Source organism: Cucumis melo, chromosome 1 (genome assembly GCF_025177605.1).
Source record: "Cucumis melo cultivar AY chromosome 1, USDA_Cmelo_AY_1.0, whole genome shotgun sequence".
Lineage (NCBI taxonomy): Eukaryota > Viridiplantae > Streptophyta > Magnoliopsida > Cucurbitales > Cucurbitaceae > Cucumis > Cucumis melo.
In genome coordinates this window covers 7,244,416-7,255,771 of record NC_066857.1, presented here as the reverse complement: position 1 = coordinate 7,255,771, position 11,356 = coordinate 7,244,416, and the positions used below count along the sequence as shown (strand labels likewise).

The following is an 11,356-nucleotide window of genomic DNA, read 5'->3' as shown; positions in this document are numbered from 1 at the left end:
TAGGTCATTCAAAGAGACAAGACTTTTAATATTTGATGAATATCCTTCTGAAACTTTACTTTCAAACAAAGTCTTACAAAATCGATACTTCTCTTCTCTTGACAATGTATAGCATGTTGCAGGTATGTAAGTTCTATTACCTGTAAACATTGGTACTAATTCTAGTCTAATATTCATTTCAACTAGATCAAGCCTAGTATTTATCCCATCTTTACTTTTCCTAATATATCAAGCAATGTTCCTACTATATCCACGTACACATTCTTTTCAATATGCATTACATCTAGACAATGTCGTAAATGCAAGTTTTTTCAATATGGTAGTACAAAAAAGTCTGATCTTCTTTTTACTTAGTCATTGCCACCTTCATTATTCATTGTCTTGTTACACTTCTTCTCACATGAAAATATCATGTCTGAGTTTCAAGTAGATGGCCTCCCCTGACAAGGGTGTGGAGGATTCCTTGCTCTTACTTACCATTAATTGTTTTTTGTATTCTGTATAGATGATGTCTTAGCAAATATTTTCTGTGTTCCATGTATGAATTTTCTTCCATGTTGTAGTCTTATTGAAGTAGTCTCCTCTTCCCATATTGAACATGCCTCATATCATTTGTCACTGCAACCGTATAGATTACCGTATGCAGGAAAATCATTGAAAGTGCACAATAAAACAACCCACAAAGTGAAATATACTTCTTTCTATCCATCAAATCATTGAACCCCATCTTTCCACAAAATTTTTATATCATCAATTAAGGGTGCTAAGTAGGTATTGATATTGTATCCCAACTGCTTTAGACCTGATATTAACATTGTCAACATCAAATACTTCCTTCTCATACACAACCATGTGGAAGGTTGTATATTGTAGTAATAACTGGCCAATTATTGTAGTTTGTTGACTCCAAATTGTTTAACTCCATTAGTAGACAAACCCAAATGGAGATTTCTTGGTTTTGACCCAAAGGTTTGCCACATGTGATCTATTAACCTTCAAGATGGAGTGTCATTCGAGTGTCTCATAATACCATAGACTTTTCTATCGATTGCATGCCAACGCAAGTTCTTAGCATTCTCAAAGCTCTTAAACATTATTATAAACCTTGAAACTATTGGAAAATATTGCATCCGCTTGGTAGCCAATCCCATTTTTTCATTTGTTGAGGTTTTAGTGATCTTCCACCTTGAAAAACCACACATAGGACATTTTTCATGTTTGCATACTCTTTTCTATATAAACAATAATCATTAGGACATGCATCAATTTTTTGGTAACTCAATCCTAAGTCACCTAGTATTTTTTTTTTTTTTTTTTGCTTCATATAAGGAACTTGGAATTTCATTGTTTTAAGATAGAAGATCACTTATTATGGACAATAATTCAGAGAAACTCGTATTACTCCCATATTCACTATATTAAATAAACCATCATGTTCATAGTTTTCATCCACTGTATTTTCCATTTTAGTGGTAACATTCTCTGAGTTCAAATCTTCATCCAGGTTAGAACCATACCTTGTAACTTTGATCAATTCCATTTGTGTACAAATGAAATCGAACTATTGAGACATCCTTAAGTAAATGATTCCTGCATTTCAAACATGGGCATCTAATTGAATTAGAATCTTTGGCATGACACAAACCCAGTTCCATAAACCTTTCAACTCCTAAATCATATTCTCTAGATATAATGTTTTCCATCATCCATGATTTGTCCATTGTGTAGTTGTAGAAAACTTGAATCTTCTCAATTGACCTCTAAACAACCCTGGTTACAAAAAAGATGAATAGCAACTAAAGGAAATTTATTAGTAACTACGTCCTATGATACACATATTTCATATAGAAACACCCAAAACTAGAGAAACACATAGAAGATAAAGTACTTGGGTTCATATGGATTAATAGGTAAAGAAACTGGTATACCAAGTTCTAAAACTATATATTGCTATAGTTTTCCTGTTTTCTTAGCTAGATGCAAACACCAAAGTTCGTAATTAAGCAACATTTTGATTGAAGTAAAGGGACGAAATAGAAACTAAATCAAAGTTAAGTTACGAAAAAGCTATTTAAAAGGCCTTTAGTTTAATTGTCTTTTAGGAGCCGTTTGGCCCATAGGTTAAGTACTGAGGGGTTGGGTTATCATAATCGTTCCCATTCCCTCTCTTTCTTCATCTAAATCCATCTTCCCTGTCTTTCTTTCCTCTCAGTCTCTCTTCAAATCCCCATAACCCTACCTCTCTCTCCCCCTTCAGTTCCACGTAATCCCTCCTCAATCCTCCCTTAGTCCGAGTTATTTTGCTTCATCTTCACCGTTTTGGTCTTCATCTTTTCGTCTTTGACCGGTTTGGTCTTCACCATTTTTTTCTCCATCGATTTTTTCTCACCGTTTTCGTCTCTTACAGTTTTCTTCTTCATTGTTTCCATACCATCGATTTACCTTACGACCGCTACATCGAGGCTAGAATTCCTCACTGAAAATCATAAATAACAACAATAAAAAATAACACAAGAAAATATAGAAGAAACTATACCACACGACGGCTTAAATTCCACAAAAAAAAAGTAAAAAAGAAAAAAAACTTTTCGATTGCTTGAAGCGAAGACTTCAATGATTCAATATATGGTGAAAAAGGGGGAAAAGGGTTTAATTTTGCAGTGGAATGAGGTTTTTTCAATTTTTAGGTTAAAGAAGAGAGAAAAATAAGATTAAAAAGGGAAAAGAAAAGATGAAGGGTATTGTGGTGGTTTGAAAAAGAAATGTGGTTTTGCTTTTCATGAGAGGTTGTTGTAGAAGATTTTGTCTAAAAGATTTTATGGGAATATCTTTGATTAAATATCTTTGATTAATGAATTAATTAAAAGATAAGATATATCTTTGATTAATGAATTAATTAAAAGATGTGATATACAAGAGATAAAAGATTTCCCATTATTTTAGAAATCTTGTTAATTTCTTTAAAAGAAAGGAAGATTTATACAGATGTGTATAAATAGGTTGTTATGGTGTTGGTATATATGATGAAAAACCGAAAAAACACAAGTTGAAGAAGACTGTTGATGTTAGTGGTCGTCTGCAGAAGCTACTAGATTCTAAAGGTATCATGATCTTATGTCTATTAGATTGCCATGTTGATCAAAATTACAATATTTGATGAGTAACAAACGAGACAGTGATTTGTGTGACCACTAGATCTTTATAGGGATTTAAAGGCGTCATCAAAGATATTCACTCATGTGTTCAGGGGGAGCCTGAAGTTAGACATCGTGAAGATAAGTAATCCAGGGGGAGCCTGAAGTCTGATGTCAAGACGCATGTTATTATATCATATTATAGAACAGAGTACCATATGTTGTTTTGATATATATTGATTCAAGTGAATATTAATAAAGATTACTCATTAGGGCTGTGCGCAGCTCCCCAGATGTAGGCAATATTGGCCGAACTGGGTTAACAAAGTTTCTTGTGTTGTTCTCTTCTACTGTCCCTCTAGCTACTACAACTTTTATTAGCTTTAGTATTAACTGAAGGTTTAATTGATTATCTCACATTGTTTTTTCAATTGGTATCAGAGTGGGTTATTAGATCATGGAGATAATCAAAGAGGGACCATCAGCTTCTTGTCCTTCTGTACTGGATGGAAAAAATTACTCATACTAGAAACCTCGCATGATATTTTTCATTAAAACTTTAAATGGAAAAGCATGGAGAGTCCTTGTTATTGGTTATGAACCTTAAATGGTTACTGTGGATGGAGTATCAGTGCCAAAACCTAAAGTTGACTGGATAGAAGCTGAAGAACAAGCTTCAGTTGGAAATGCAAGAGCTATAAATGCAATTTTCAATGGCGTGGATTTAAACGTGTTCAAACTTATAAATTCCTGCACCACTGCTAAAGAAGCTTGGAAAATATTGGAAGTTGCATACGAAGGAACTTCTAAAGTGAAGATATCCAGACTGCAGTTGATAACTTCAAAATTCGAAGCTTTGAAAATGACTTAAGATGAGTCAGTCTCTGAATATAATGAAAGGATTCTGGAGATAGCAAATGATCCACTACTACTTGATGAAAATATATCTGAGTCTAAAATTGTTCGCAAAGTGTTAGCTCCTTACCCAGGAAATTTGACATGAAGGTCACTGTCATAAAAGAAGCTCAAGATATAACAACCTTAAAACTTGATGAGTTATTTGGGTCGCTAGTTACTATTGAAATGGCTATATCAAATAGAGAAAGTAAAAAGGTTAAAGGGATTGCCTTTAAATCAGCTTATGAACAGGAGACCACTGTAAATCAATTTGATAATGAAGTTAATCAGGATGAATCAATAGCCCTATTAACGAAGCAGTTCTCTAAGATGGTCAAGAAGTTCAAAAGTATGAATAATGTTGGAACAAGTGTTAAAACTGGAAGACACGATGGTGAGAATTTTACAAGAAAGGTCAATGACTTTTCATACAGAAGAAATAGCGACCACGGTAAGAAAAAGGAGGATGTATAAAGGTCTTTTAGATGTAGAGAATATGAAGGATTTGGTCATTATCAGGCTGAATGTCCCACATATCTCAGAAGACAAAAGAAAAATTATTATGCTACCTTGTCTGATGAAGACTCAGATGCTGACGAAGTTGATCATGGCATGAATGCCTTCACAGCATGTATTACAGAAATCAATTCTGAAGTTAATAGTGAGTATTCTGAAAATGAAGAGGATGAAGAGCTAACGCTTGAAAAACTCAAGATACTAAGGAAGGAAGACTCAGAAGCCAGAGCTATTCAGAAAGAAAGAATTCAAGACCTAATGGAAGAAAATGAACGAATGATGGAAGTCATATCATCTCTGAAAGTGAAATTGAAAGAGGTACAAAATGAGTATGATTAGACAATTAAGTCTGTGAAAATGCTAAATTCAGGAACTGACAGCTTAGACTCAATCCTGAACTCAGGGCAGAATGGTTCAAGTAAATATGGCCTCGAGTTTGATGCTTCAATAAGGAGTGTCAAGATTACACCTGAAAAAAGATTTGTTCCAGCTTCAGTAAAAGGAACAACCGAACCAAATTGTGAAGATGTGATTACTAATACAGGTGCTAAATATTCCAGATGGATCTGTTATTCTTGTGGCCGAAGAGATCATATTCGGTCATTTTGCTACAAATTACTAAGAGACAGGAGATATCAGCAAAAGTCAAAATATAAAAACCATCAGAAATAACTGTATGTTTGCCAAATGGAATAATAATATAAGGGGAACTCACATGATTTAGAGAGTGAAGACCTCTGAGCAGTGCAATGTTGCATTTACAACAGTTCAAACCCATATTGATGCTTGGTACTTTAACAGTGGGTGTTCAAGACATATGACTGGCAATTGGTCATTCTTTACTGAATTAGAGGAATGCGCCTCAGGTCATGTTACTTTTGGAGGTGGAGCCAAAGGAAGGATTATTGCAAAAGGAAATATTGATAAAAGTAATCTTCTCTGTCTTAATGAAGTTAGATATGTGGATGGATTGAAGGCAAACTTGATTAGTATAAGTTAACTATGTGACCAAGGATACAGTGTAAACTTTATCAACACTGGTTGTGTAGTTACTGACAATAATAATCAAGTGTTTATGAGGGGCAGACGACAAGCAGATAACTGTTATCATTGGAGCTCCAATAGTTCAAACATATGTCACTTAACTAAAACTGACCAAACTTGGTTGTGGCATAGGAAATTGGGGCACATTAGCTTGATAAGCTTAGATAAAGTTATCAGAAACGAGGCAGTTGTAGGCATTCCTTCTTTAGATATCAATGGTAAATTCTTTTGTGGTGACTGTCAAGTTGGGAAGCAAACTAAAACTTCTCACATAAGCTTAAAGGAATGTTATACAATCAGAGTCCTTGAACTCCTACATCTTGATCTTATAGGTCCCATGCAAACAGAAAGTTTGGGTCGAAAGCAGTATGTGTTGGTTGTTGTAGGTGACTACTACAGATTTACTTGGGTTCGGTTCTTAAAAAGAAAGTTAGATACTGTTAAATTATGTATTAGTCTATGTTTGAATTTGCAACGTTTAAAAGGGAAAAAGATAATTAGGATCCATAGTGATCATGGGAATGAGTTTGATAGTGAAGAACTTAATAATTTCTATCAGTCGGAAGGAATCCATCATGAATTTGCGGCTCCCATAACTCCTCAGCAAAATGGAGTAGTTGAACGGAAAAACAGAACTTTACAAGAAATGGCTCAAGTGATGATACATGTCAAAAACTTACCTTTGAATTTTTGGGCTGAAGCTGTAAACACAACATGTCATATTCACAACAGGGTCACTACTCGTTCTGGTACGACAGTCACATTATATGAACTATGGAAAGGAAGAAAGCCAAATGTTAAGTATTTTCATATTTTTGGAAGTACCTGTTACATTTTAGATGATAGAGAGTATCATCGAAAGTGGGATGTGAAATCTGATCAAGGAATTTTTCTTGGATGCTCTTAGAATAGTCGAGCGTACAGAGTCTTTAATATTAAATCAGGAACAGTTATGGAAACAATTAATGTTGTGGTAAATGATTTTGAATCTAATGTAAACCAATTTAATACTGAGGATGATTAGACTTCTGTTATGTCTTATGTTACTGCTACCCCTCTTAAGGTAATGCCTAAAGATGATTCTCAGCTAGACAATACGAAGACAAATTTATAAAAAATAACTGATGAGACCCTGAATGATGAAACCGTACTTGTTCCCTCTGCACATGTGAAAAAGAATCATCCCCTAAGTTCCATAATAGGTGATCCGTTAATTGGAATCACTACCAGAAGGAAAGAGAAAGTTAATTACATCTGTTGAAAATGCTCTCAAGGATGAATACTAGATAAATGCTATGCAAGAAGAATTACTACAATTTAAGTGTAACAATGTGTGGACTGTGGTTCATAAGCCTGACGGGGTGAATGTTATAGTAACTAAGTGGATTTTTAAAAATAAAACTGATGAATCAGGCAATGTAACAAAGAACAAAGCTCGTTTGGTGGTTCAAGGTTATGCTCAGGTAAAAGGTGTTGATTTTGATGAAACCTTTGCACTTGTGGCTAGACTTGAAGCTATTCGCCTTTTGCACAGTATATCCTGTTTTCGAAAATTTAAATTGTATCAAATAGACGTTAAAAGTGCTTTCTTGGATGGATACTTGAATGCAGAAGTTTATGTAGCACAACCTAAAGGGTTTGTTGATTCAAAATTTCCTCAGTATGTATACAAACTTAATAAAGCTCTATATGGATTGAAGCAAGCACTTAGGGTTTGGTATGAACGTCTAATAATGTATCTAGGTGAAAGAGGATACTCCAGGGGAGAAACTAACAAGAGTGTTTATTAATAGAACCAGCACTGATCTCATCGTAGCTCAAATTTATGTGGATGATATTATTTTTGGTGGATTTCCTCAAACTGCGACACATGCTAAAATTACCAAGGATATTGTTGGTACTGCAGTAGATCATAAATTGTACAGAAGCATGATTGGGAGTCTCTTATATTTAACAGCAAGCAGACCTGATATCGCCTATGTTGTTGGAATATGTGCTCGGTATCAGTCAGATCCTCGTATCTCTCACTTGAATGCAGTTAAACGAATAATCAAATATGTTCACGGTATCAATCCGATCCTCGTATCTCTCACTTGAATGTAGTTGAATGAATATGGAATTATCCAAGATATTATGACTTTATATTGTGATAGATATATCGAAAAATCCAGTCCAGCATAGTCAAACTAAGCACATTGATATAAGACATCATTTTATTAGAGAACTCATTGAGAATAAGACTATTACATTACAACACATTCACTCGAACTCACAGTTGGCAGACATTTTTACTAAACCCCTTGATGCAACCACGTTTGAGCATTTACGTGCCTGTTTAGGAGTTTGTAAAATATAGCTCCTTAATTAGCTAAAATGACAGAGCACTTTTGCACGTCCTGTAATGATGGGATTGTCTGCGCCATAATAGGGATTAACGCCTATCTCTTCGGCTTCGGTGGTAGTTCTTCTTGGTAAGAGAGAATAGTTAAGAAGGCTTCAGGATTATTTAAGTTGCACGTTTCATTCTCATATCTTTAGGCTTCTTCATCTTCTTATGTCCAGCTGTGACTTCGTTTGAAGTTATTGTCCTTAAGTAGATTCAACAATGGTGAACACTCGTAAGGGAACCTACGCTGACAAGTCCTCCGAGGAAGTGCTTAAAGCTCCGAGTTCAAGAGCAGATGTGCATGAAGTACGTGGGCAGCGATTTAAAAGCACTCCGCCACAGAGATCATATAAACTTCCTTCTGAGAAATCACATGCAGACATTCCTACAAACTTCGATGACCTAGATGACATTCCTTTGGCCCGATTATTAAAGAAGGTTGCTGCTCCTGATGTCTTTCCTGAAAAATTTGCTGATCTTGTTTTGTTTGTTCACTCTCAAGAGAGTTCATCGTCTGAAGGTGTGTTTGTCCCTACCCCTGGACTTCGCCAAACTTCTTCTATTGAACCAGGTCCATCGCATTATTCTCCTCCGATTCAGTGGCCTATTCCGGACAATATTGCTTCGACTGATCCACATGCTGCTCCAGTTGAAGATGTTGTTGAACCTGTTGGTAATGAAGATGTTGTTGAGCCTATTGACATTGATGATCATAATGACGAGGTTCCCGTTGATGATAATGTGGATCAGAGTGCTCAACAAGAAACGCAATCAGTTCCTACAGAACCAAAGCCATCTAGAAAGAAGGTTCAGCAAAATCATCGAAACATTACTACCAAAACTAGTAAAAAGAAAGTTCCTCTAAATATCCCATCAGTTCCAATTGATGGTATATCGTTTCATCTCGAGGAAAGCGTACAACGGTGGAAATTTGTTGTGCAACGGAGAATAGCAGACGAGGTAAATATTTCAAACAAACATCATTCGTGTGTCAGTATTATGAATCTTATTGAAAAGGCTAGGTTGTCAAGTCACAAACTATTTCACATGTGGGCTCATCTTATCCTCAGCTTATTAGAGAATTCATAGTTAACTTGTCACCTAATTTTAATGATCCAAGTAGCCCGAATTATCAGATTGTTCATATTAGGGGTCTGTAATTTACAATTTCTCCTACTGTGATAAATGGCTTTCTGGGGAATGTTGTTTCAAATAACTTTTCTCCATCATCTCCTTCAACTGATTTTTCGGCTTCTGTATTATCTAGAGAGACATTATCTTCTTGGTCTGCTAATAGTATACCTGTTGTTGCTCTAAGTGTCAAATATGCCATTCTGTATAAGATTGCCATTGCAAAATGGTTTCCTTCATCCCATGCTTTTAGCGTTTCTGTTGCGTTAGGGACATTCTTGTATCACATCTGCAATGACGACAGGGTAGACGCTGGGGCATTTATCTATAATCAACTGGTAAGGCATGTTGGATCATTTGGGGTCAAGATTTCAATTGCTCTACCAAGGTTCTTTTCTGGTTTATTGCTACACTTAAATGTTGTTGTATTAACCACCTCGGATGCACCTGGTCCTGATCATAAGACCTTATCACTGAGCTACAGACTCTTTCAAGGCAGTCATGTGCCTGATATAGATCGTGATGTGTATCCTTCTCGATGGCCTCGAATGTTTGATACGACAGACTGAGATGAAGCTACTGATGGGTTCTTTGTTGATAGGGAGTTGGCTTCCAGAATTCTTAATGCCCTTACAGCCGAGTCTCATTCGCTATCTACTGTCATTAGTCTGCTGTCTAAACATCGTTTGAAGATAGATTCTCTTATTCGTCATCTGAAAAATTTTGCTCCATCATCAAGTCGAGGGGACCCTAGTTCTAATTGTTTTTTTTTCTGGTTCAAAGGGGGAGTGGAGTGCAGGCTAATGTTGGCGGATGTTATTGCTGTTATTGTTGTTTTTGTTCATTTGAAGTTTGTTTTGTGCGTTGTTTGTTTTTTAGTAACAGATGTAGTTTTGTTGTTCCTTTTGAAAACTGAAGTAATTGAAAATATATTGTTTGTGTTATAAGAAGCATCAGTATTGAAGTCTGTGGTATGTGACACCTTGTTATCATTCATTAGTTTCAACAGTCGAACTAGAAAAGAAATTCCTTTTAGACAAATTGGGGAGTTTGTTGAAGATTTTGTCTAAAAGATTTTATGAGAATATCTTTGATTAAATATCTTTGATTAATGAATTAATTAAAAGATGTGATATTCAAGAGATAAAAGATTTCTCATTATTTTAGGAATCTTATTAATTTCTTTAAAAGAAAAGAAGATTTGTACAGATGTGTATAAATAGGTTGTTAAGGTGTTGGTATATATGACGAAAAACCAAAAAAAAAAAAAAACACACACACAAGTTGAAGAACACTGTTGATGTCAGTGGCCGTCTGCAGAAGCTACTGGATTCTACAGGTATTATGATCTTATGTCTATAAGATCGCCATGTTGATCGAAGTTACAATATTTGATGAGTAACAGACGAGACAGTGATTTGTGTGATCATTGAGATCTTTAGAAGGATTTAAAGACGTTGTCAAAGATATTCACTCATGTGTTTAGGGGGAGCCTGAAGTTAGACATCGTGAAGATAAGTAATTCAGGGGAGCCTAAAGGTTGATGTCAAGACGCATGTTTTTATATCATATTATTGAACAGAGTACCATATGCTGTTTTGATATATATGTTGATTCAAGTGAATATTAATAAAGATTACTCATCAGGGTTGTGCACAGCTCCCCAGACGTAGGCAATATTGGCCGAACTGGGTTAACAAAGTTTCTTTTGTTGTTCTCTTCTGCTGTCCCTCTAGCTACTACAACTATTATTACCTTTAGTATTAACTGAAGGTTTAATTGATTATCTCACATTGTTTTTTCAGTTGTAATTAAAAAAGACAAATCATAACTTTTTAAAGTAACGTTTTTTATTCGTTGTTGATTTATATTCAATGTTGATGCATGTACTCCTGTTTTAAATCATTTTAAGTACTTTCTTAATTATATTACTTAAATTTAACAGTCTTTATTACACATTTTTCACTAATGTTTGATGGTTTCTTCCTATTTTTGGAACAAATCAACTTCTCTTTCATCCTATATCAATTTAATTAATTTTGTATCTATTAAATTCCTAATTCCTTTTCTTTCAAAACCATAAATAAATAAAAGCTTTGAAATTTAATTGGAAAATTGCATCAGATGAAAAAAAAAATAGAAAAAAGTAGCCCATAATACCTCTTTTTTTGCATATTGCAAATATGACAAATATGAAAAGTAATTAGATATATTTAACGGCTATTAGAGGGCTATCAGAAGGCTATCG

General features: G+C 34.9%; 1 protein-coding gene across 1 annotated transcript; it reads left to right on the top strand.

Annotated features, from left to right (window-relative positions):
* The first annotated feature begins 8,196 nt into the window (after nucleotides 1-8,196).
* On the top strand, nucleotides 8,197-9,677 carry LOC103500104 (uncharacterized). Its single transcript, XM_051086961.1, has 3 exons — nucleotides 8,197-8,937; nucleotides 9,048-9,133; nucleotides 9,245-9,677. The coding sequence occupies exons 1-3, from the start codon at nucleotides 8,197-8,199 to the stop codon at nucleotides 9,675-9,677; spliced, it is 1,260 nt and encodes a 419-aa protein (XP_050942918.1).
* Nucleotides 9,678-11,356: the final 1,679 nt, after the last annotated feature.

What these genes read in the sequence shown, in the direction of transcription:
- LOC103500104 (XM_051086961.1), top strand. Translation starts at nt 8,197, where the DNA reads ATGGTGAACACTCGTAAGGGAACCTACGCTGACAAGTCCTCCGAGGAA. An exon ending in AACGGAGAATAGCAGACGAG is followed by an intron (nt 8,938 to 9,047) that starts GTAAATATTTCA and finishes TCTTATCCTCAG; the next exon opens with CTTATTAGAGAATTCATAGT. An exon ending in ATTGTTCATATTAGGGGTCT is followed by an intron (nt 9,134 to 9,244) that starts GTAATTTACAAT and finishes TGTATTATCTAG; the next exon opens with AGAGACATTATCTTCTTGGT.